The sequence below is a fragment of the Vulpes lagopus genome, chromosome 10 (genome assembly GCF_018345385.1).
Source record: "Vulpes lagopus strain Blue_001 chromosome 10, ASM1834538v1, whole genome shotgun sequence".
In the NCBI taxonomy this organism is placed as follows: Eukaryota; Metazoa; Chordata; class Mammalia; order Carnivora; family Canidae; genus Vulpes; species Vulpes lagopus.
Window position 1 is genome coordinate 67,830,592 of NC_054833.1, and position 26,063 is coordinate 67,856,654.

General features: G+C 54.9%; 1 protein-coding gene across 2 annotated transcripts; it reads right to left on the bottom strand.

The window, feature by feature from the left end:
- Positions 1-8,438: 8,438 nt before the first annotated feature.
- Positions 8,439-25,916, bottom strand: DRG2 (developmentally regulated GTP binding protein 2). 2 transcript variants are annotated; one of them, XM_041772196.1, is made up of 13 exons: positions 25,740-25,916; positions 21,995-22,155; positions 19,860-19,949; positions 19,171-19,231; positions 17,269-17,359; positions 16,545-16,638; positions 16,357-16,447; positions 15,382-15,479; positions 14,960-15,036; positions 13,637-13,725; positions 12,748-12,806; positions 9,532-9,585; positions 8,439-9,206 (listed from the first exon to the last, which is right to left on the bottom strand). In XM_041772196.1, exons 1-13 carry the CDS (start codon positions 25,801-25,803, stop codon positions 9,120-9,122), a joined length of 1,116 nt encoding a protein of 371 aa, XP_041628130.1. In that variant the 5' UTR covers positions 25,804-25,916; the 3' UTR covers positions 8,439-9,119. The 2 variants fall into 2 exon arrangements, with proteins under 2 accessions (XP_041628130.1, XP_041628131.1); XM_041772197.1 differs by having other exon boundaries at positions 16,545-16,617; positions 25,740-25,914.
- Between the last annotated feature and the right edge of the window lie 147 nt (positions 25,917-26,063).

Here is a 26,063-nt window from a genome sequence, read left to right on the forward strand (position 1 = left end):
GAGGCCAGCCCCAGGCCTGTCCTGGGGGTGAACATCTTGGACTTAGCATTGCCGTGAGGACCACTGTGCTGATGGGTCAAACCCACCCTGTGCCTCAGCCGCCTCAGCCCACCAAAGTGAATGCTTGGGTCACTGCTACTTCAACAGAGGGAGACTCCAAGCCCCAGAATGGGGAAGCCACCTGTTGGAAACTACCTAGCACATGTGTGCTGGCTGGGCCAGAGGGGAGCCACATCTCCTGAGCCAGGGTGGGATGTTCAAAGCCCCCCCCAGGTACCTTGGAGGGGAACCTTGGACCCACCAGGGCCTGGGCAAGGGAGGAGGGAAGTGGGCAGAGCAGGTGTCCAGGGCTGCGGTCAGTGTAATCAGAGCTGGCTACCTCTCTGGAACATGAATAATGCATTGGGGAGAACCGGGCCACCAGCTCAGAAGGCAGGACAAGGTGGGGGCATCTTAGTGGAACTCCAGCAGGGCCTTGTAAAGCCCTCATGCTAGGGGGCCAGGGTAGCAGAAACGGAGGGTAAATCAGTCCTGGCTCTGACTCCTAGCTCTGCCAATGACTGGCTATGTGGCCTCAGAAAATCCCTTTATCCTCTCTGGGCCTCAGTTTCCTCATCTGTCGGATGGGAGTGATAAGCCATGCCCTGTTTCCTTTGTGGGGAAGCAAGACTTGATAGAGCTGCTGGGTAGTGTAAGTGGCTGGAGATGCCACACGTGTGGCTTGTGTCTTGGGATGCTTACCCAGCCCTGGCCTCTCCTCCCAGTTTCTGCCCTTACTGAGAAGGCAGTGTTCACATGGCCCCTGCCTTGTCTGGGTGCAGCTGACTGCTCCACAATGGACCTTTGACCCAAGGCCAGGCATCCACTGTCTGGCCAGTGACCAGTCCACTTTTGAGACTCAGCACCATAAGTGGTAGGGGCTGTTGCTTGTTGGAGTGGATGTGTGTGGGTGTTGGGGGATGTGAACTCAGAGGCAGCAGCTCTGGGACCCGAGGCCTCAGGTCCTCTTACCCTCTCTGCCCAGAGATCAAGGATCAGGACATACAGGACTCAGAATGGCTGAAGACAGATCTTCAGTTCATGTTGGGTGAAGGCAGGGGCTTAAGTGAGCTGACCTCAGAGCCTGGGCCTTCAAGGAGTTCTGGGCTTGAAGGCCCTTCTTCAGCCAGTGGGCAAGCCAGACAACCAGTCAGGCCTCCATGCATCAGGCACAGAGGCCTCCACAGTGCTTCTCTCTGAGAGGCCAATAGAGGTCGCCCAGGCCAGTCCCTGCTTGGGCCTCCCACCGGATTCTTCAGCCGCCTGGCCCCTGTCTCTCAAGGTGCTGTAACAAGAACGCATTTGCTTGTTCATTCTTACATCCCTTCAGAAGTTTTTTTTTTTTTTTTTTTTTTTTTTGTAAGATTTAACTTATTCATGAGAGACCCAGAGAAAGGCAGAGACATCCTGAGTCAGAGGCAGGAGCTCAACCACTGAGCCACCCAGGTGTCCCTTGCTCAGAAGTATTTGTTGAAAACCTGCTATAGGCCAGTCCTGGGCGTATAGCTATGAAGGAAACAGAAAAACCCTGCCCTGGTGGAGTTGATGTATAAGGGTGGGGGGGATTGTCAGCAAACAAGGAAAATAAGAGCTATAATTGGTCAGATAGTGATGAGCGCTGTGGGTTAAAATAAAGCAGGGAAGGGGTGTGTGTGTGCAACACCGAGTAAGGATTGGGAGAGGTGACACTGGGAAGTAACACGGGATGAGAGCTGCAAAAAGTGGGGGAGGGAGCCCTGGGGGAAGCAGGAGGGCCTGGTGTGATGGAAGCACAGCAAGACCAGTGTGACCAGAGTGCGATGAGAGGCCAAGGTGGGAGGGGAGGTCAGAGGTCAGGGTGAGGACTCAGCTTTGACAGCAAGTGAGGACGGGCGCTGTGGGAGCATTGCAGCAGAGAAGGGGTGGAATTTGACCTCAGTCTTCCCAGGACTCCTCTAGCTGCCTCAGGAGGACAGAGCCCGAGGAGTGAGGGCAGAATGGGACACAGGTGTGGAAGCCCCTGCATGGCGGTCCAGGTGAGTGGCACCAGGGGCCTGGCCCCAGCTAGAGGCAGCAGAGCTGAAGGGAAGCGGTGGGATACTGGGATATTTTGCAGGCAGAGCCAACAGGCTTACAGGTACCTCCAAGGTCTCCTTCCTGAACAAGGGGAAGGATGGAGATGCCATTGGCTGACCAAGGAAGATGACAGGCAGAGCAAGTAGACGAGGAGTGGCCAGACGTCAGCTTTGCACGTGTTTCAGGTGTCCACTGGGCATTGCCAGGGGGCTGGGGGGTGCACTGCAGAGATCAGGACTGACCACTTAGGGCATCAGTGGCATCTAGGTGGTGCTGAAGGACAGTTCTTGAGGATGACGCCAGGGAGTAGAAGCCATGAACCCCAGGCTGCCCTGCTGGGGACAGGAGGTGGCTGAGGGGGAGGGCAGCTGCAGCCCATGTGCACAGGGGTCGGGGTCAGGTTAGTTGAGGATGGAGAGCTGACCGCTGGATGCAGCTCCATGGAGCTAGAAATGTGGTCCCAGTGGAACGATGGGAGCGAGGGTGGCCACAGCCTGATGGGAAACGGTTCAAGGAAGACAGGAATGTGGTGGTCACAGGACGTACATAACATGCCCATGAACGTATCGAACTCTAGTGCATCATACACACTTCGGTAGGTGAATAATACGGTGTGTGGATTATATCTCAAAGCTGTTACAAAAGAAGGAAGAGGAGGCACCTGGGGGGCTCAGTTGGTTAAGCATCTGCTTTCGGCTTAGGTCATGATCCCAAGGTCCTGCTCTCCCTGTACTCCTCCCCCAGCTTGTGATCTCTCTCACACTCTCTAATAAATAAATAAAAATATTTTTTTTAAAAAAAGGAAGACGGACAGAGGGAGGAGCCTGCTGCTGCAAATCCATTCTACAGAGCCTCCTGTGCACCTGGGAAAGGTGTACACAGCAAGCTACTCATTGCTATACACACTGTGGTGTATTCCACGCTGGAGTACTACACAGCCATAAAAAACAACATAGAAGGTCTCTTGTGTTTGGGTAGAGGATGACCCCTAAAATCTAATGATTGAAGCATGGTGCAGAACAGTGTTGTCTACAGTACATGCCTAGGCCTGCCTTCTTGTAACAAGTGTTTTTGTCAGGGTGGTGGGAGGAAGAATCTAAGCTATTATTTGCTTTTATTTACATGTAGAAATCCTGGGAACGATATTCAGGAAATTGATGAAAATGGTTATCTGACTGTAAACCTTTCTGTACCAGCATGAGTACACTGCTGAACCACCCAAGTGCATTTCTGATTCAAACGAACAAAAAAAAAAAATAGCATTTGAAAAGTGAAAATGGAAAAAAGGAATTGGAAACAGTGAGTGGAAATACCCCTTTAGAGGAGGAATGCTGTCAGTCTGAGACCACAAAATCCAATCCCCGTCTCCCAGCTCCATGTGACTTTTGAGGAAACTGAGGCCAGGGAGAGTGGGCAGGGTGGGTTCGGGGGCTCAGGGACATGTCCCAGAGCCATACCCTTTATCTGCCCTAAGTGGAGGGTCCTTGGTTCTGAGGAAAAGATTGGCATTCAGATAGGTGAAGCCTATTGCAGGAGGGCTCACGGTGCCCAGAGGAGCCCAGCAGATGTGAAGCGGGGTGGCTCAGAGCTCTGGGTTGGTCCTGTTCCTGTCCTGTCCTGGATCTGACCACTGTGAGTCGTGCAGCCTCTGCCCCTAGGACTCCTTACCTGTCAGCATGAGTGCTAATAGCATCTCCAACTTGCGGGGCTCACGGAAGCATTTACTGCAAGGGCCTGGCACAGCGCCTAGCCAGGAATAATCTGCCGTTATCATGGCATCATTGTTACAGACGGCTGGTCCTGTCTGCTCTGGGCAGGTGGTCTGGGTGGCTGCTGGCAGCAGGGCCTGCTGGCCCTTTCTGGTCTCAGGTGCCCAGGCTTCCCCCCATCAACCAGGGCTATCTTTTCTCCTATGGGTTTGGGTCCCCTCTCCCTCTCAGTGTCCCCAGCCTCTGCAGCAGGCACAGGGGCTCTCAGGGATCCATCCATTCACTCCTCAGTATTGGCTGTGTATCTACTCTGTGCCAGCCACTGTGTTGGGTGCTCGGGGCTCACATAAGTGAGTGGACCCAGCCACAGTCTCTGTGCTCATGGAACTCCCAATGTCACAGGGACATGAGCTTTAAGCAGTGAGCCACACCAAAGGGGAAACTGCTAGCCACGAGAAGAGCTCTGAAGGCCAGGCCACAACCTGAGTGGGCAAACAGTGGATTGGAAGACCATAAAGTTGCCCCTGACTAGACGACCCTGAGCCAAGATCTGAAGGATGAGAGGGAGCTAATCAAATGAGAGAGGGAACAGTGTTCCAGGGAGATGGAACAGCATGTGGAAAGACCAAGTGGTAAAAGGGGGCAAAGGGACACAGAGCAGGTGAAGTAGCCAGGATGGCAGGAAGGACCTGCCCCATGAGACCTGGAAGCTGGGGTGGAACTTTGGTCTCTATTGCTAAAGTAGTGGGAAGCCTTGGGAGGGTTTTAGGCTATGTCAGGAGTGCTATGACCACATATGCATTTTGAAAATAACAAAAATAAGCAACAGTGACAAGTTTTACTCTGTACCAGGCTTGGTCCTAAATGGTTTGCTCTAATATCTCACTAGATTTGCACAATATGTAAGGTGGGAACTGCTATTCCCATTTTATTGACGAACAGCTCCGGATTAGAGAGGTTCCATCACTCAGCAGAGAACCCCCAGTGAGGAAGTGAGGACTACCAGGCCACACAGCATTCATTCAACCCTCACTACAACCTTGGGAAATAGGTATTATTCTTCCTGCTTCATAGGTAGGGAGAAGGCCCAGAGAGGAGCAGCAAGTTGCCCGAAGCCACACAGCCTGAAATCGGATTCGAGCTTGGATAGTCTGGCTCCAGAGTGTCCATGCTTTCAACCACTGCCTCACGTTGCTTATTGGAAAAGCCGTTGGGCTGCCATGTGGCAAAGGCTGGGGAGGGAATGCCCAGTGGAGGCAGGAACAGAGAGGACAGTGGCTCAGTCTGGGACAGCTGTGACACAGAGTGCAATTGACACATTCAGTGAGGGGGCTATGTGGTGGCTGGGGTGAAGGTGGAGCCGGGGGGACCCTCGGGTTGGCTTGGTAAAGCTGCACGAAGTGGGGAATCATTCTCTAAGATGAGCAGGTGAGGTGGGAATCTGACAGGTTTGTTCTAGGACAGGGTGAGCTGGGGGCATGTCCAGATGAGGAGTCAGGGAAATTTAGATTCACAGGTCAGATAAGAGAGGCAGTGGGCGGGGGTGAGCCTGTGTAGGAGGCTCCAGCCCTGATGGCAGTGTGAGGCTGCACTGTGAACCAATCTTGCTGTGGTTAGAGGTAAATGTGGTTAGAAATGGTCACTGCTGGGACACCTGGGTGGCTCAGTGGTTGAGCATCTGCCTTTGGCTCAGGGCATGATCCCGGAGTCCTGGGATCGAGTCCCACATTGGGCTCCCTGCATGAAGCCTGCTTCTTTCTCTGCCTGTGTCTCTGCCTCTCTCTGTGTCTCTCATGAATAAATAAATAAAATGAAAGAAGAAAGAAAGAAAGAAAGAAAGAAAGAAAGAAAGAAAGAAAGAAAGAAAGAAAGAAAGAAAGAAAGAAAGAAAGAAAGAAAGAAAGAAAGAAAGAAAGAAAGAAAGAAAGAAAGAAAGAAAGAAAGAAAGAAAGAAAGAAAAGAGAAAATAAAAGAAGTCACTGTTTAGCAATGTGGGGGGGCATCAGGCCAGGGCAGGAGGTGTCTGGGCAGCATGTTGGTAAGAATTGGTGGGTGAGGAGGTTGACAGGGAGGGGTACTTGGAGAAGCTAAGCCACAAAAAGGAGGTGGCCACAGGGAACGACATGTCCAGGGGCTCATAATTCTTTCAGTAGACGAGGCGCACAGACAAAAGGCTGTGCGAGTGTGCTGTGAGCCTGTGAGCCGAGGAGAGAGGCCTCTGGAGAAACCAACCCTGCCACCATTTTGATCTCGGACTTCCAGCCTCCAGAACAGCAAGGAAATTAATTTCTGTTGTTGCCTGCAATACTTTGTTAGGGAGGCATGAGCAAACTAGTACAGATTAGTTGGCAAATCAATGGGACAGACCAGAGAAAGAAAGAGGAATTGATTTAGAGAAACTGAGGTCGAGTCATCCATGCAATGTGAAGGCCCTGAGGAAGTGGCCTGGACTCAGCCTCTCAATCATGGAGAATTGGGTGCATGCAGAGAAACAGGTTGTGTTGGGAGCAGATGAATTTCTCAGCTGGGGTTCCAAGGGAGCAGAGGTGGTTGGAAGAGCTGGTGAGGGAGCACCTGAGACCCTCCCCAACAGGAGGTGTGAGCCCCCCAGCACTGCTCCTGGGGCCAGGTCAGAGGGGATCTGTAAGGCAGATGAGCTTTGGCAGGAGGGATTCTTGCCAAAGGAGGTTTTGGAAATGAGGAAGCGTAGAATTTAAACTGAAGAGGAGGGACAGGGAGACAGACACAGCTGCGGATGAATATTCATGCCCTGGGCTCCTTTGCACCGGAGGCTTGTAAAGCTGCAGGCTGGGCCCTCTGGGAACGCAGCCCTGTGGTCTGTGGAAGGGCAGAGTGAGGGCAAGTGAGGGCGTGGGTATTACTGACCCTCGTGAAAACAGGCTATCTGAGCAGAAAGGGATGAGCCTCCCCGCAGAGAAGGAGGCTCAGGGAGGATGAGCGGTGGAAACAGGCTGGCCATCTGGTGGGGCCCAACGCTTGGTGCTCGCCCTGGTGGGATGGGGAAGGAACCTCCGGGGGCACTTGGGGCTTCTAAGCCCCGAGGATACCTCCTCGAGCACGAGGCACGGCAAGCTGCCAGTTCACGTTGGCCGGTATGCACGGCATGTGGTTCCTTCAGCTCTCATGCAGGCCTACCCAGTATAACCATGCCAGCTGCCCATCCAGGAAACCAAACATTCGACAGAGATACACATTGCCCCAGTCTATGGACACACACACCCGGCTCAGGAAAGAGTCCATCCATAGTGATGAACATGGTGGCCCAGTGCCCGGAGACTGACAATGCCTGCCCAGACCCCATACTGCCTGAGGATCTCTGGCCTCGTCTCCCACCCTTTCCCAGCCAGCTTGGCAGCCAGACAGAATCAGCCTGGACCTGATGCTCTGTGAACACGGGGCTCTTCCCTGCCTGTAAGGCAAGTGGGAGTGACCATCACCCCGGCATAAACCCTTACTTAGGACCTCATGGCTGGGCCTTGTGGCAGCTGGCAGAAGGGCTGAGGTAAGCCACTGAGCATCCGCCCATCACTAAGAGGGGAACTACATGGGCATCATGCCCGATTTAAGGATGAAGAAACTGAGGCCCAGGGAAGCACCTCACTGTGAGTTAGGCGCAAGGCCCAGCTCCGCCACTGCCCCCTCCCTTCCTCGCCTCCCTACAGCCTTGGGAGAGGTACTCATGGCAGACCCCAAGGGCCCAGGGCCAGGGTCTTCTTACCTGGGTCCCGTGGCCTGCTCCCTGCCTGCATGCCGCCCAATGGGGGTCCTGTGGCTGGCCCCAGGAGCATGACCAGCCCAGCAGAGCGGCTCAGCATTGCAGGGAAGGGAGGCCCAGCCCACCACGCTGACCGCCTGGGGCCCTATGTATATTTAATGATGTCTATTATTCCTGTTTTGTCTCAGGAAAGGAGCCTCAGCAGCTGACAGAGGAGCCAGGAACAGCCTGGAAAGCTGGGCAGTAGGCCTGCTCCACACTCCAGCTGGACCTGAAGACCCCCAGGGGAGCCCTCTACTCCAGCCCAGTGCCTGCTAGCCCCACAAAACCTGTTACGATTCACTCCTATATGGCACACTTCCTCCAGGAAGCCACCCCGGGACTCGGAAGCCCCAGCTGGGATTCAAATCCAGGCTCCGCACTTACAGCTGTGTAAGCCCAGGGCAAGCTCCTGCCCCTGGAGAACAAGCTGCTGTGGAGACGGCCCCGCACCAACCCTGGCACCTAGGAGGGGCTCAGCGAACACCTGCTGCCACTCCTCGGCCCCACGCCAAGGCCCGTCCACCCCTGCCTTCCAAGGAAAGACAGTATACCTGGCTACCTTGCTCTTACAGGGGAACCTCCCTGCCACCCCAGAAGTCACAAGGGCCTTCTGAGAATTCTGCCCACCTTGGCAGCCAGGCCCGGCCTCAGGAGGTGCCACATCTGGGGCCCATGGCCCCTGGCCAACCCTCCAGGGCAGAGACCACCTGGAGGTCCCCACATTCTCCTCTGCACCCCACACCTGGGCCTGCTTTCCACAGCCCAGGCTCCACCCATCCTTTGATCACCAGGCTTGCTGCTGGACCCGACCCAGCCTGGCAACAGAGTTCAGCAAACTTACACAACTGTCCTCAGTCTGAAAAAGAATTTTCACTCTTTATTTTGAAAGGAGAGCCAAGACCAGGGGCTTCGAAAAAACGTACAGAAACCAAACACCAAAGCCTCCACTCCAGGTGTCTGTGTGGGCCCTGGGTCCTGGGGTCTGCGTTGAGCAGGGGCTGCCCTGGGAGGGCAGGACTTCAGGACTCCTGGGGCTAAGGAGGGCATGAGCTAGGGCTTACAGCCACCATGGAGCAGCCCTGGGGCAGGGCAGAGGGTCTATCCCAGGAGGGCCCCTCCCTGACTGCCAGAGAGGCCAGCAGGCACTGAAGGCACAAGGTGCCCCAACAGAAACCACAGCTTCCAGGGCCCCGGACAGGCTCGGCTCCTAGCCCAGCACTGAGCAAGCCGTCTGCATTAGGCTCTGGCTACAGGGTAGGGCACAGGGCCAGGGTTCTAAACACAGAACCCCCGTCTGAGAGGCCAGTCTCATGGGAAACGCCACCAGACTGGCCAAAGTCCCCCAACCATGTCCCTCTGCCCCAATACACTCTTCATCATCTGCCTACTGAAGAAACTTCCAGAAACAGCAGAGACTTGAGAGACCCCTTCCTGGGGTGTATGTATTTGTATGTATTTCCTGTTTGGGCTTTGGTGTGTCCGGCTGGGTCCGACTCCCGGGACACAGGGTGAGCAGGCAGGGGGCCCAGCAGGAGGCACTACTTCTTGACAATCTGGATGACATCCTCATGTTCCATGGTGTGGGTCAGGCCCACCCGCTGTGGGCTGTACTTGGTGCTGGTGCCCTGGGTGAGGAACAAAGGGGACACATCAGCCTCTGTAAGGAGCAAGGCCAAGCCTGGTATAGCTACTACAGGAAGAAGGTGGGCCGGTGTAGGAATGCCAGAGACTGAAGTGGGGATCCTGGCACTGGCAAACTGCCCTCACCCTGGGGGATGTCCCCAGTGGTCTGGCCACCCCTGGATCCCAAAGTGAGAGAGGCAGTGGGGGGCCAGCAGGCACACCCCGTGAGCTGGGACACCATGTAGAGCAGCATGAATGCCCTGCTCCTGCCCGGTGCAGGGGCGATGCTGGGCATGCCCCCCGCCCATCTCCTGCCCAGAGACTCACCCACACCAGCGCGTACTTGAACTGGCTGGCGAGCGACCGGTGGATGCGGTGGCACTGGGGGGTGGGAGAGAGTGACAGTGAGAGGAGTCTACCAGAGCCCACTGAGCTTGGCCACATGCCCCAGCCCGAGGATGTGCTGAGAAGTAGCAATTCCCCAGGCAGATGCTCAGGCCTTGTGAAGACCACAGGCTTGATCCACAGGCAGGTTGTTCATGGCTGGAGGCCTTTGTGATGCTCCCACTCCCAAGGTGGCCCAAAGGCTGTGGTGCCCGTTAGGAGTATTCTCGAAGCCTCTGAAGGAGGTCTGATCTGGCTGTCAGCAGCCTTCCGCTGGCCTTAGCTGACTGACAGCCCTGACAGATGCTCCCTTCAGGTGGTGGTGGTGGTGGTGGTGGGGTTTCAGGATACCTCACCTCAGCCTGCAGTCACCACACCAGGTCATGGGACCTGGAGCCTCCACCCAAGGCATCATCCACCCCTACCACAGGAATCCCAGAGCTCTTAAAGGAAGCTGGAAGCAGGGGACTTAGAGGGGCAGCCAGCTCTTCTCCCGAGTCCAGGGGGCCCCTGGTTGCAAAGTGGAGCAGGTGCAGTGGAGTGGGGCTGGGGAGAAGGCCATGAAGTGTGGCCTCTCCTCCCACGTGCCTCCAAGCCTTATAGGTCCTGGTCAGAACCCCGACGCCTCAGCCCAGCTCCTGTGGGGACGCTGAGCCTGTAGGAACCTTTCCTGAGCAGAAATCGGCACCCACCTGCTCTGGGCCTCCTCCAGCTGGCCGTGGTGGACTGGACCCTGCTGCCAGCCATGAGCACAGATACCCATGCAATTACTTCCAACACTATTTTCTAGATCAGCACCAACAAAACTAAGCCCACTGGGAAGATTCACAAAGCAAGGCTGCAGTCACAGGGATCCTCCTGGTACCCTGACAGCTTTGGGAGCACTGGGCTGGCACTTACATCCTCGAGGCGGTCAGGGCGCGCACTCCCCAGTTTGCCACAGGCCCCATCATGCCTTGGCATATGCGACACTAAGGTCAAGTATTATCAGTAGGGGCCGTTTACCCAGGAACCTGGAGAGCATCGCTTCTCTGTACTTGTGTCTCTAGCAATGGGGACAGTGGAAGGTCATCTGAGGTCATCTTTCCTACCATAGGAGAGATCATATTGTTGATGATGGAAAGACTCCTCCTCTGTGCCCACTGCACCTCTCACTCCCCAGAGCTCTGCAAAGTCCTCTCTGCCTTGGGGGCTTATGGCCCACAACTGTTTTGGAGGCAAGGCTATCGTCAACTCTCACTGAATACATACCGGGGCCTAGGCTGGGTGCATTACAAAGGCCCTGGGGCTGGGGATCACTTACTCCCAGAAGAGGAAACTGAGGCACAGGGAGGCTGATACAGTATGGGGGAGATGGGGTATGACCCTGGGTCTGCCTGGCTCCAATGCTACCTGGTTCGTCTATTTTGGGTCCCTGGTGTCAGCATCTAGGCAGGCCTTCTCATATACCCTGTGGCACCTGGGATAGGTGGGTGCCCCAGGAGGGAGGCATCTGTGGGGAGGAACCTGTGAGCAGGGAGGAGGTGACCACCGAAGAGCAAAGCCTCTCTGGAATAGAGTCCAGGCTCTGGAGCCAAGCCCCTGAAGCCCCTCTCCACCCACTGGGCCCTTCTCACCCTTGGGTCTCTAGTACCTCCTGCCTCTGACCCTTCGTGTAGCGGATGACCAACAGCCAGCATTCCCCACATTCGCTCCTGCCTCTGGGCCTTTGTACCTCTTATCCCCCCTGCCTAGAAAACCATTCTCCTGCTTTCTCCCACTTTTCTTTCTGCAAGTGGCTGAAGCCCTACATGCTCGTGGACAAGGAGCCAGGGCCTGACAGTGTGGAGTGAATGGAAGTAGCCACAGGTGTAGGGTAAGCCCACAGAGGGCCAGCACATGGGGACACCTCAGTTACAGGTTCTGACACAGGCTTGTAAGGACCAGGATGCCCCCACAGAGCTCCTTATGGGTGACCTAAGGGATGTGGCTTCTGCCGGGCACACTAGCCTTCAAGTCTGAGTCCTGCCTGTTTGTATTGGGGCCTCTAGCGGGCAGGGGCCTCAGGCTGGGCTTGTTCAAAGAACGGATGTGTGAGCCCAGCCTGCAGGCCAGCCCACCACCTGTTCACGGTACAGATCCTGAGAAGAAATGAGCTAGATGGAAAACAAAACCCCCAAAAACAAAGCCTTAAGATGCCTGTGTAAACTGGAACATTGTCCCAGGCTCTTGGGCCATCATCTGTTCCTGCGAGGCCCATATGCCTTTGTCAAAGATGGTGCAGGGTCACATTCTGGGGACAGGTGACATATGGACCTGCTACAAAACTCTAGACGGGGAAATACACCCTCAGGCCAGAGCCCCTCTGCCTCAGGACGTTTGCAAACCTTGTTCCCCTGCCTAGGAGGGCTTCCACCACCCCTAACTCTTCACGGTCAGGTCCTCCTTGGTCTACTGGCCCAATCAGGTCACCTCCCCTGAGACCATCTGGCCTCTCCGTATAGACTCAGAGCCACTCCCTGTTCCTCTGCTTTGTTGCACTCCCCCTTTTGTGTGACTTCTTAGCTCTGGGATTGGGTGTCTGGCAACTGTTGACCCCAAAGGACCCTGTTCTGGCTGGACCTGGGGCTGCTTTGTTTACTGTCGCTGTCAGTAAATGTGCATGGAGTGCAAAAAGCATTCAAAGCCATCCTGGGCTGGGGGGTGGGGGTGGGGGTGGGGGTGGGATGTGGGAACCGGGAGGGCTGCAGGAGGCTGACTGGGGGACAGGAACCCAGTAGGGGCCAAGGGCATGGAGGTGGCAACACTGAGCTGTAGGCCAGCACTGGGGTAACACACCTCAGAGGTAACATAGAAATGCCCCGGGGCAGAGTCCCCGAACAGCTGTGGCTCTGCCAGGTGCTTCACATGCTGGCCCTCATCCAAGGCTACCCCCTAGCCACCACTGCAGTAGGCAGTATCATCGCTGCCCCTGAGGGAGGCCTGGAGGCTCGCAATGCAGGTAGGAAGGGTGGCTGGGATACCACCCCAGGTCTAATTCCCAAGCCCACCCGCAGCCACTCTGCTAAGGCAGCAGGTGTCACCCAGGTCAGCTGAGGGCTGGGAGAACCTTCAGCAAAAGCCCGCAGGGGGCTCGGAGCCCTCCCTGACCTGCTGTCCGCACAAGTGTCAGCAACTCACCACATGCTCCACGGAGGCCCCCTTCCGGAGGATGATGGCATCTGTGAAGTCTGGCCTCTCTGCAAAGGTAGAGATGGGGGTGGGGGTGGGGGGCAGGGAGGCAGCCACAGCCATGACCCCAAGCTGCTGTGCGGTTGCCTTCCATTAGGGGGCAGAGGCCCTTCCAGGCCTCAGCCTTGGCTTAACCTTACCCTTGCCATTTGGCACACCCTCGCTACAGATCCTTCTGCAGTGTTCTGCAACCTTGACTTTAACATGGAAAATCAACATGAATCCAAGTCCAGGACTCAGACAGCCTGCAACCCCTTCAGCCACGAGAGCCCTAAGTCCAGCCACGTGGAGCATGTGGACAGAACTTGTAAGACATGACAGCAGCTGGCAACCAGTCAGGGGCACCTGCAGCAACTCCCTTGCTGACAAGGTCAAGGCCACGCAAACTGCCAGAACTCAGTCACAAGGTCACAGGTTGTGTGAGGTGTGCCATGGGGGGGCGGGGACATGGTGAAGGTTCCTTTGTATTCACATGCCTCAAGTCCTCAAGTCCTGACCCAGGGAGCGTGCTCCTGCTAAGGGAGGCTGGAAGGGGGATTATTACTGTAGCCCATGGGGAACCACAGGATGGCCTCTAGCCCACAGCCCTCCCCCTCCGCCCCCACCGGAGGCATCCTCAAGACCAGCAGCCCCAGAAAGTGACATTCTTTACTGTAAAGGCTCAGCTCAGGTCTCCAGCATCCCAGGGCAGAGGGCAGTGCCAGCTCTGAGATGGGAGAAAAGCTGTGATCTGTACAGGATGAGCTGAGCCAGAGGCACTGCGCTATGCGCAGAGCCTGGCAGCCTTCTAGGGAGGGTGACTCAGCTTGTTTCTTGGGCCACACGCCGCCTAACTCACGTCCTCTCTTCTTAGTGTAGATGCAGGTCAGGGCCAAGTACTCCCAAAGCATCTCAAGCAAGTAGTCCAGGTTCAGCTTCATGCCGCAGCTGCCAGGGAGGAAGGTGGCCAGTCAGAGCAGCCGCCATGGGCTCAGTGACTAGGGCTCCCTGCTTTCTCACTCTTACAGAGGACAACCTCCCTCTGACTGGCCTGGGCATAGGGGCCAGCATGGCCCAGCTGGCACCCGTGGGGAACCAAGCCCGCAGATCTGGTGGCAGCTTGACACTTCAGCTGCCAGCGCTCTTAGTCACAACCACGATCACCCCCAGGAGAGGCAGCTGAGCTCTGTGGAGAGCCCAGGGCAGAGCGCCTGGAGGGGGCCTTCCCTCCTGACAGCTGCTGAGAGGAAACTGACAGGCATAGGGTGATGGGATGGCCCCCCGCTTGATTGTGTGCAGTGGCATGACCTTGAGTGCGTCCTCTGACCTCCACTGATGTGTGGTGAGCACAGCAGGGGAAGGTGTGATGTGGATGTGACCTCATGCCCTGAGGACCAGCCTGTCCTCTGGCAGCCCCTGCAGGGAGCCTGGGATACAGCAGCTGGAGAAAACTGAGGCAGTCCTTCAGAAAGGACGGCTGCTCTCTGTTGCTCTTGGCGGTAGCTGGCAGTGCCCAGGAGATGGTCCAGGACTCTTACCCTTCATTTGCATCAGTAACCCCCACTTGGTCACTCAGCACCCTGCTCCCCGTAAGCCAAGCCTCACTATGAGGCTACAGAGTGCCTTGTCTGAGCTGGACAGCCAGCAGAGCGAAGCCTGCAACTCAGGCTGCTCCAAGCGAGGAATCTGCAGGGTTGGTGAGGAGTGAACAAACAGTGGTCAGCCGGCCGTGCAGGTGGCACTCCCAGGACCCCCCGCCCCCAGAAAGGCCAGGGCAGGGCCTGGACAGCCCCAACCCCTCTGAGGACTTCAGCTGTAGTAGAAGCCCCTCAGCTGTGGTGGAAGCCCCACAGCCGCACCTTCTAGAGGATCAGGAGCAGCTGGCTCAGTCTTAGGGTTTCTGAGGTCTGAGATTAACTACTCGCCTTCAAAGCCTCTTAACGATTAACCATCTACCTTGGTGGTACTATTTACCTTCTTTTTTCTTAACCAGAGCCCACCCCACATCACTCACTCTTCCCGGGCTGATCCAGACCCAGGGGCAGGTCAAAGCCGTTACTGAGATCGTCTCCTTTGCCCTGTGAGGCATGGGAGGCGGGGGTTTGCCTGGCGAAGGTGGCCGGGAAGCCTGACCAGCTTGCATACACAGGACAGCAGGGCAGCCAGGTGCTGGGAGCCTTACCTGATGACCACGCTGTTGGGCTTCCGGGCTAGGCGATCCACTTCTTCCATTGAGATCTGGTCGATTTTGTTATAAACCTGGGATTGAGAAGGTGGAGGTAGGAGTTGGGGAAGGAAAGAAACAAAGAAGTGCAGGAAACAGGTCCCCAGATGCCTCGGCGCAGGCCACAGTTCCTCCCTGTGTGCCTCGGCCCTCCCCCCTGGTTGCCTCAAGGATGGGGAAGGGCTGCAGGGGCCTGAGGCCACTGTCCAACCCCAGCAGGGAAGGCTGGGCTAAAACCCCAGGGTCAGGCTAAACAGGTCTGCAAGCCTCACGCAGCCCCCAGGGGAGGAGGGGGTAGCTCCAGGCTCTTTCTGCTCCTCTGGGAAGCCCCAGGCAAGCTCCCCTCCCACACACACACCCCGGGGGCTGGTGCCACTTACATATAAGCAGGGCATGTACACCCGGTTGCCTACAATCACATCGATGAATTCGTCCGGGGAGCAGTCTTCTCGGAACAGCACCTCCGCGTTGAAGATCTCTGAGGGGCTCTTATTAAGGTACAGTGCAGTACAGCTGCACCTGTCCACCAGCAGCCTCTTGTGAGGCTATGTCCCTACCGGAAAGGCCAGCCAAGAAACTGCGCCATAAGGGACCTCAGAGGTCATCTGCTTTGGAGGTTTTGTAAGATGGTAAAGTTTGGGGAATGCCCTCATTTTTTTTTTTTCAAAAGCAACCACACTGCATAAGGTTTCAATCAGTGCAATCTTCACTGTTGGGCAAGAAGAAAAGCGTACTTGCCCAAAATCTCAGTGGAACTCCAGGCTTCAGTGCCAGGAGCGCTGCCTGCAAGGACTGATCTAACCCACCTTCCTGCATGCAAAGCTCTCTTCTGGAGGCCACCCTGCCTCTGCCTGCACAGCTGTGGTGACAGGGGGCTGAGCACCTTACAGACAGCCTGTCCCATGGTGCGTTCTTCATATGCTGAGCTCCTCTGCCTCTGGGGCCCTGTCCTGTCTTCCAGGGCCCTCCAGAGACTCACCTGGCCCCCAATGTTACTTCAGCGGTGAACAGCCAGGCCCCGGGGTCTGAGGCCTGCTCAGGCTAGGAACCCTGTCCTTAGGGGCTGTTTCCCTCACTAGTCTCATCTCCCTTCTAGATGTGACTTGCTGCCGATGCCTAGAATGTGGCAGGGAATAAGGAAGCCACTGCTGAGTACACAGCTGTGGCCCAGCCAGCCTGCAGCTTGGTAAGCATGGAGGCAAGGGGGACAGAAAGTGCCCTGTGTCACTGGGCTGCAGGTTTCCTGGCAGCTGCTCAGGTGGATGCAGGGTGGCTTGGGGTGTGTATGCTAGCATCCTGGGCCACCAAGGCTGCCTTCTCACACTGCCCCTCCTTGCTGCTTTTGAAAAGGATACTGTACTCGTGCAAAATCAGCTGCACCAGCTTTTCTGAGCACTGGGTCAGTGTGACTGTTGAGTTAAAGGAGATGCCACCACCTTTCTTGGGCTGAAGGAGAAGAGAGGAAGGGGGAGCTGCTCACAAAGGGGCAGCTGCAATCGTCCCAAAGCTGCCCAGGCCTGGCCTGCAGCTGAGAGGGGCTCACCTTGAAGTAGATGTTGGGCTTGTGTTTGTTCAGGCGGATGCCTACGGATTCCAGTTCCTTCTCCAGCAGAGACCTGGGTAGAGTCCCCATGAGCCTTCACAGGCACCCAGGGGCTGGCTGAACGGCTTCCACAGTACATAGGAAGCCCCTCCCACCCAAAGGGAGACCAACACCTTCCTACCCACCATTAGGAACCCAGAACAACCTAACAACCGAGCTGCTGAGGTGGAACCTCTGGACCTTCTGTCTAGTCCAAGGGGAGTTTGGCTGAGTCTGCAACTGGCATGCAGAGGGAGGCCTGGTGTGCCCTTAGCCAGCAGGTCAGGGCATGAATAAGGCTTCTGTTGCCTAGGGCTGGGCTCCTGGTGGGTTCTGGGAAGCAACTGAGGCACCTCAGCCTCTGTGGGCAGGAGCCAGAGCCAGGATGGCCTGTGCCAGCAAGGGGCTGGTGGCACAGGCTTCTACCGGCATGTCACACCACAGTCTTTGGTCTCCAGACATTTCCATGCTACATGTAAGCCTCTCAGAGAAATATTCCAGGCTGACTGCACGGGGTTAGCCTGGGGACAGGCCTGCCGCTGCTCCCACATGTGAGAGGCTCAAGCACCCCCTGGACCACCCATCATGAGTTCAGAGACAGAACAGCTGGAGCTGCGGTGTCCCATGACCACGCCCAGGGACCTCCCCACATGTATTAGCCTGCCCCCTGTACCACCCTGCGGACCTCTGCACTTCTCCCTTGGTGGCGTCCAGCATCATGATGACGACGTCAGCCGTGCGCGCCACAGCAATCACCTGCCGGCCACGGCCTTTCCCTGGACCAGTGGAAGGGACATGGTCATACAGTGACAGAGGAACACCCCACGTGACCCCCACCAGCCCACGAGGCCCCAGACTCCTGTCCTTTATGGTGCCACCATTGTCTCTGCCATATGCCACCCCTGGGCTGGGATCTCCTTGGCATTGCTCTGTAATCCATGTGCCGTTTCACTCACGGACACTTGTTATAGAAAGTAATCTGACATCACCATCTTATGAGAGGTAACATTCTTCCCCTGCTACTACTGTGAGGCAGGCCTCATGCTAAGTGCTTCATGAACATTTCTTCACTTAATCCTCAAAACTACCCTATACAGGCAGCATAATCATGCCCATTTTACAAACGAGAAAACCAAGACCTGGTTCAGAGATACTCAATCACTTGCCCAAGATCACAAAGCTACGGATCCCTGGGTGGCTCAGCGGTTGAGCATCTATCTGCCTTTGGCTCAGGGCATGATCTCAGAGTCCCAGGATCGAGTCCCACATCAGGCTTCCAGCATGGAGCCTGCTTCTCCCTCTGCCTGTCTCTGCCTCTCTCTCTGTGTGTCTCTCATAAATAAATAAAATCTTAAAAAAATATATATATATCACAAACCTAGTGGGGTATTAGGATTTCAACATGTGTACCCTTTCTAGAATCAAATGATATAATCTACCCCCACTCCAAGGGCTATAGAAAAGATCACACAAGACACCCTAAGGAAGAGGTACTTTAGCAACTGCCACATAAAGATCAGACTCTGTGGTTATTCAACCACCAGAGAAGTCAGGCACCCTGCCAAGGTCACAGCACTAGGACCTAAGTAGTATAGGTGTCAACATGACCTGCCTCCCTCTTCTGAGAATGAGAGCATTGGGCTCAGTGATGCTCATGGGCCAGCTGCCTCGTGATGCCACCTGCACACTTCCCCACAGTGGCCAGACCATCCCCAGGCTCCCCAATGCTAGCTGGGACAGCAGGTTCCTGGGGGACCATCACCACTCCCCCTGCTCCAATCCAAGCAGGCAGGACTTCACCCTGATGAGGACAGAGGGTAAGGGAGGGTGCAGAGGAGATAATGGCAACTAGACCCCAGGGAGGAGGCCCTGATGCCCGGCCAAGCTGGAGCCACAGAGCCACAGAAATGGGTGCCAAGCCTGGCTCTGCCACTTAGTGGGTGAACAGTGGTTTAGGGCAGACCTTTTTTTACCTATCATCCCCAACATTCCTCCCGGCTATGAAAAGGAAATGCTGACACTTGCTAAGTAACAGGGCTATCTGAGGTTGAGACAATGGCCAGCACACAGCCTGGCATTCGGACAGTGCCAGATAACCATTAGCTGGTTACCGTCTCTATGAGGCTGCAGGCCACCACCTGCCATCAGACGCCATAGGCATGTTCCCATCTCAAAAAACAAAAACAAAATGACAAAGGCCAGGGCTCCTGGACCAGGAGCATGGTCTGAGCTAGGCAGCTGATAAGTGTCCATTCCTTGCAGGGGACCCCCCAGGGGTGTGGGGGAGACCATGGAGTAGAAGAGGGAATTCAAACCTGTCAGGTGAGCTATGTGACCTTGGGCAAATCACTTTATCAAACTGGGCCTCAGTTTCCTCGGCTTTAAGATGGGACCAGCCAGGACCATATGAGGTCAGAGGCCCTGAAGTCCACAGCACGGAGCAGTAGGAGAGGCGTGAGCCTCCCCCTACCCCATCAAGCCCCCAGCCATGCCTGATTTTCACAATACACCCAACATCCTCTAGAAGACCGCGAGCTGGGGTGCCGAGATCCACCCGGAATCCCACACGCCTGTCCCCATATCCTACCTTGTGCTGCACCTTCGATGATCCCAGGAAGGTCCAGGAGCTGGATATTGGCTCCTTTATACTAGGATGTGGAAGAGAAGGTCAGGTAAGGACGAGTCACTGTAGGAAGGGTCTTCCTCACCCCAAGACACCTACAACAGCCTGCACTTCAGGGGTTGTGGGAAACCCAGGGCCTGGTCTCTGGGGCCAGGTCACCATTTAGCCTGGCAAAGACCATATCCTGAGAGCTGAGGAGCCACCAGGGAAGGGCTCTTGAATCTTTATGATCCTACAACACTGGTCACTGGTAACAGTACTTCACAAAAAACTCTCTTCATCAGGGAGGCTCCGGGCCATGGAAACCCAGCTACCCCAGGCTCTGAAGCTTCACAGAAGATGGAGGGGTCCAGCCAACCAGCAACAAGCGACCCAAGCTGGGATGGTGTGGGACGGTGGAACATAAAGGGGTCCAAGGGAGAGCTGCCATGGGCTGGCCCAATTCCCAGAACCAATCAGGATTCCAGGACCAGCTGGGCATCTCTGGGGTCTCGGCAGCCAGAATCCTCAGAAGGACCAGTGCTTAAGGGCAAAGCAGCTCAGTTCAGAGCCTTCCCCCTCCATGGGGACACCCACACATGATGTCCATACTCACAACTGCAAACCCAAGCACATACCCTTTCCCTTCTGGAATCCAACACACCCCAACTTACTTCAATGACCCCAGGGATACACGTCAGGGTTGTGAATTCATAGGATGCGGCTTCGCTGGCTGTGGAGGTCATTAGACTCAAGAAGGTGGACTAAGAGAGAAAGGAGGTCATTGCAGTGAGGAGTCTTGTCCCAGCCTCCCAGGAGAATCCCCATGGGCCAGGAGCCTGCTGGATGTAGGCTGCACAGAGACTCCCTCCTCAGCCTCAGCATGGGGACCTGGGGTAGTTATAAAGAAAACAGGAGCTGGAAATGTCACCTCTGGCCCTGCCCAGGGCAACAGGGTACCAGAGGGCCACTCTGTTCCTCAGAGGCCTCAAGGCCTGTCTCAGGGGGCATGCAGGGTACTGGTTTCTAAATCAGGGCCCCCTCCCTAGCTCTACCAAACCCTCCAGCCCTGCCTGGACCCCAGAGAACTTCCAGCAGGCAACAGCCCATGGCACCCAAAGTGGCTGCTCACCCAGGGAGGGGTGAAATGTGCAAGGAGACAGATGTGGTCTGAGACAGAGCCAGATGGCAGGACAAGGTGTTGTAAGGCAGGAAGGGGTAAGCTGGGAAGGATCTGAAGGATCTGGGAAGGATGGGAACACTCAGGCCACAGTTCACTGTGGGACCAGAGCTGTGCCTTGGCTGAGAGTTAGAGAGACCTGGCTTCCCTGGGCAAGAAACTTCTTCCTCTGAGTTTCTGAGCCCTTCAAGTGCATGCTGGCCATCTGCTCGGTCTCCACCGTGTGGCGCTACGTGGGTTAAAGGAGGTGATAAGGCACATGGTATGCCAAGCCAGAGCATGGCGAGACCCTAGCAACGGATGTAGTGGCCCCGAAGGCCAGCAAAGCAATGGGCAGAGCCAGAAGGGGAAGTAACCCAGCCCTGCCCCCATCCTCATCAGCAGAGCACCAGGAACAAAAAGCCTGGGATGCAGTTTTGACAGGGCCACCTGGACCCTGTCTCTCTGGCAACCAGGAAGGCTGGGGGTACATCTCACTTACATACCCTCAGGATATGAAAGAAACACTGGCCTCAAAACCAGAAACTCTCTGCCCTAGGGGCCTCTCAGAAACTTCAGGCAAAGATCAAAACCCAGTAGGGTAGGGATCCCTGGGTGGCGCTGTGGTTTGGCGCTTGCCTTTGGCCCAGGGCGCGATCCTGGAGACCCGGGATCGAATCCCACATCAGGCTCCCGGTGCATGGAGCCTGTTTCTCCCTCTGCCTATGTCTCTGCCTCTCTCTCTGTCTCTCTGTGACTATCATAAATAAATAAAAATTAAAAAAAAAAAAAAAAAAAAAAAAAAAAAACCCAGTAGGGTAGACAAGTATGGGCAGGTGGCGTGGCCCAGAGAGCAACGGCTGCTAAGACACCGAGTGAGACATCCAGTGCCAGAGGCCTACAGGATGACACCCTGATCCTGTCTGGCCTCTGTAGGGAGGAGACCTGGGTCTTGGCAAACAAAGTGTTTCTCCCAGCCTGGGCTTGGAAAAGAAGTCCTTGGCATGTTGGAAGTAAAATCAAGAAAAGGTGGAAACTGATTGAGTCCATACCAATGCCCAAAGAATTAAAGCCTAAAAACACTCACCTGTCACCCTGCGGGACAGCTCTGATCCCAACATCTTTCCGGTCATTTAAGGGCAACACATAAGCATTTGTCCTGCCTTTCTGGGAACTTTTTCAGGCTAACCAAAGGGCCCACACTGATGAGAGAAGTGCTACTCCCCAGAGGAACATCAACTAATTAGTGAGAACGGAAGAAGAGAACTAGAAAATTGACGTGTTACAATCACTAACAAAACTCCCAGGCAAGGACCAGTCACTGGTGTCAAGGTCACTAAGATGCTGACAGGGCCTGACTTCCACACACCACTGTAGTAACACCTTGCAGGGGACGTTCCAGTTGGCGTGTGTGTGTGTGTGTGTGTGTGTGTGTGTGTGTGTGTGTGGCTAACGTAACCATGCAGAAGGAGACAGGGTATCCCCCCTTTAAACCAGGGGCTTTGGAAATGCAACCAACAGTCAGGGCTTTTTCAGGCATGGTACAAAATGAGGTCCACTGCATCTCCTCTGTGGAACCTGGCCACAAGTCCTGGTTTCTACCTGACAATCATGTTTGGAAGACAAAGGTCCATGCTGACCATCACTGACCTTACCCACAGAGGGAAATCCAATCAGTGCCACACGGGCATCACCCGACTTCATGACATCGAAACCCTCTCCTTTGGATGAGGCTGATTTGGATGGTTCCAGAAGCTGCGCCCGATACTTGGCGAGTTTTGCTTTCAGGAGGCCCAGATGATACTCAGTGGCTAAAAGACATAAAGCAAGATGGAAGGTAAGTATCCAGGGTAGCCAAGCCCCAAGGGTCAGGTGCACCCCCTTATACAACCAAATGTTGGCTGGGGACACCAGAACCAGATTAGGAAAGAGAACGCCCCTTTGCTTTGAATGTCCCCTTAGCCTCTCAGTTCATTTAGGATAAAAGCTAGTCTCCTTGAGACCACATGACCCCAAGTCAGTGGTTCTCAAAGAGGGGCAACACCAGATCCTGGGGGAGTCTAGGGGTGTATTCTGTTGTCCAGGTGATGGTGAAGTCCCCATTGGCATTTATCAGGCAGGAGCCAGGGAAGCCCGCAGCCTTCTTACAAAGTGTGAGTCAGTGTGGCACAGCCATGAATCGTCCCATATTCCATAGGACTTTTCACAGCCCTGAGACACCTGCAAAGGGAAAACCTGGGTTAGATCACTGGGGCCTAGAGCCTAATTCCATTTCACATAAAAGCACAGGACCTTTTTCTTTTACAGTGTGAAGGAACATTGAAATTTCCAGGAATACAACTACTGTGTACGTCAAGGAAAGACTCTAGCATGTTTTGTTTGAAACTTTTATCTAGAAGAGCCCACCATCTTGGGATCTGCCAACAGTGGGGCATCTTATAAGGTACCTGAGTCCCCAACACAACACACGGTGCACTGAGCTGCACCGTGGCTGCCACATACCCAGGGATTCTGGCCAGAGGTGCAAACATCTCACTGCTTCATTATAACATCACTGCATCCTGGCTGTGCCCCAACACATGAATACTGAAATAAATGCTATTTTAATTACAAATCACTTTCCTTTTTCTCCTCCTTTGTATTATGATTAGGGCATTGTATTGATTTTTCTCAAATTCTATGTGTACAAAAGTTACACCATTGAGGGGGAGTTGCATTTCATGACAGTAAAGGAGGTGTTGCACAAATCTTTCCTACAGAAGCGGCTGTGGCTAGGTAACCCTAAGTCACCCTAAGTAACCCTCGCTACTTCTTCAACATCTCCCTCCCAGTCACAGTTGCTTTCTTTTTGTTTCTTCAGGGCATGCTGACACCATTCATGCCACAGGACCTTTGCATTTGCTATTCCTTCCACGTCCACCTTATCTTCCAAGAGCTGGCTCCTTCCCAACATGTAGTTCAAATGTCGTCTCTTCAAAGAGGCCTCCCTACCCAGCCGGAGGGGGCAGTGGGCAATGTCACACAGAAGTGAAGAACCCGTGCTGGACCCCACCTTGCCATTACTGGCCACGTAACTTTGTAAAAGTTATTTCATCTTCTTGTGTATTAATTTCTTATTCTGCAAAGCAGTGATGTTAGCAGAAACCACTCCACTGCATTTTCATAGGGCTTACAGAAAGCATGAAGAACAATGACTGGCACACAGTAAGCACCCAGTAACAGCCGGTTGTTATTATGCTCTACAGTAACCACCACCCTTCCTTGGGCCCCTCTTGGCTTCATGATCCTGTTTATTGTCTTCATGGCTCTTATCACTATTTGGAACTATTTTGTCTCTTCCCAAACTCAAATAGGGCAGGATCCCAGCTTCTGTGGCACTGGGCAGGTAGAAATGTCCAGCAAGTTGAAGAAGTGAATTGATGGCAGCGAGACATGCTCAAGAAGTGGTCAAGAAAGGGTTCGTCTGGTCCTTTCTGTCATCCCAGCTTATAAGAATCTGAGCACCTCTGGAGGGAATGACTAGGTCTTAATCCTGAAATCACCTTTACGTCCCCTCTTCTACCACTGCCAAAGTGGCAGCATCTTTAGCCTGCCTGCTACTTTCCTTGCTTCCTTGAACTTTCTTTTAAATTTTATTTATCTATTCATGAGAGACATACAGAGACATAGGCAGAGGGAAAAGCAGGCTCCCCACAAGAAGCCTGATACAAGGCTTGATCCCAGGACCCCAGGATCACAACCTGAGCCAAAGGCAGACACTCAACCACTGAGCCACCCAGGTGCCCCTGTTCCTGGAACTTTTAAAACAGAAATCAGACTATGTCTCTCCCCTGCTTAAACCCCTCCACAAGCTCCCACTGCCTCAGAACACAACTTGGACTCTTTCCCATGACCTACAAGGCCCTACATGATTGGCCCTCTCCTTTCCCATCACTGCGCTCTGGCCCCAGACCTTCAGATCCCTGAACAAGCAGGTTTGTTCCTGCCTTGGTGAGGCTTCATTCCTCTGCCAACAGTTTTGCCACAGATTGTTGCCTGTCTGGTTCCTTCTCATTCTGGTCTCGGCTCAAATGTCCCCACCTAACGGAGGTCTTCTCTGATCATTCTGCCTCAGTAGGCCAAACTCCCACCCCTCACACCCTTGCTGTATCATCCTGGTTTGTCTTCACAGCATTTATTGCCGGCTGAAACAATCTTGTTTATCTGGTTATGAGTTTACAGACTATCCACTGGCAAGTCAGCTCCATGAGGCCAAGGATGTTCCTGCTGTACTCACACCTAGACTTAGTAAGGGCTTAGGGAAGATTTATATAATGAACGAAGTCCCCCAACTTCTCAGCCTCCAGAACTAAACAGGGCCAGGGAAGGATAGACACTGAGACTAGCTACCTGGTATTTCCCGCTTCCTGCCTCTGCAACCCCAGTGCAGGACTGGTTAGGCACCAGGCCTCACTCACTCTGGCCAATCGCATCCCCTGTGACTCCAGACCCTCGCTCTGATCTAGATTGTTCTAGATCTAGAACTGTCCCATGAATACACCATGCTCACCCAGACTGCCATGTTTTTGCCTCAGCAGTGCCCTCATAGGGAGCACCCTCCCCTTAACCAGTTTCAAGTCCCACCTCCTCCTGAAAGCCTTCTTGGGTGTCATCATTTATTTCACCCCATTGCTCTTCTCCAGTGAGCATCCCCAGCTCTTACAATCTGAAGTCCACATTTGATCCTTTATTATGTGCTCTGTTGGGGGGGAGGGGTACTTTAAATACAGAGTGCTTTCCATGTGCCTAGTACTTTGCACACACTATCTAGTTTAATTTAGCTGTGAGCTGAGACAGGGATTATTGTCCCCATTTGCAGATGAGGACACTGGGGCTCAAAGAGGCGAAGTGATTCTCCAAGCTTTCACAGCAGGTACAGGTGGCGCTGGAGTTCAAACCCAGGTCCGCCAGGCTCGAGTCTTGCTGGCCTCCGTTCCCGAGATGCTGGCTGAGAGGCTGTACCCCCTGAAAGGTCTCCTCCTGGGCTTTCCAGCACAAAAGGGGCCAGCACCAACTCCCCAGGCCCGGCAGCCAGGAGACCCGGGTTTGAAGCCCGACCATGCTTCCCTCTGGCTCAGATGCTGGCTGCGTGCTGTGATTTCTCTACTCGGCCACCTGGTCTGGCACCGAGCCAATCTCACAGCGATTGAGCGTCTGCAATCAGGCCAGCGCGCGGGGGCCCGGACCCCGCCCGGTCCTGCCTGCCTCGGGCGCGCTGGGAGACCTGGTCACGTCTCCGGCACTTCTCTGCTGCCTTCGAGCCCGCTTCAGCTCTAGCGCTGGAGTTGTTCCCCCATTGTACAGACAGGAAAACTGAGGCGAGCAGAAAGGAAGGCCCCGCCAGGCCGGCCCTCACCCTTGTTCTTCTGTGTCCTAGCGATCTCCTTCTCGATCTCGGAGATCTTCTCCAGGATCCCCATGGTGGCGGCGGAGCCCGGCGCACGGACAGACGCAGCAGCGACACCGGGAATTCAGCCCTCTCGGCGGCGGCGGAGCTGCGTGCGCCCGGAAGCCCACGGAGAACAGCGTCCTCGTGCGCCCGGCGCTCCGGGTTCACAGTCCGGACGGGCGACGTCGAGCGCAGTGCCAGGCACTATTGGTTCCGCCCGCTGGGCGGACGGGCTGCCCCACCCCCCCGCGCCCCCCTCCCCCGGCTCAGGGCCGGGGCGGGGCGGGGCGG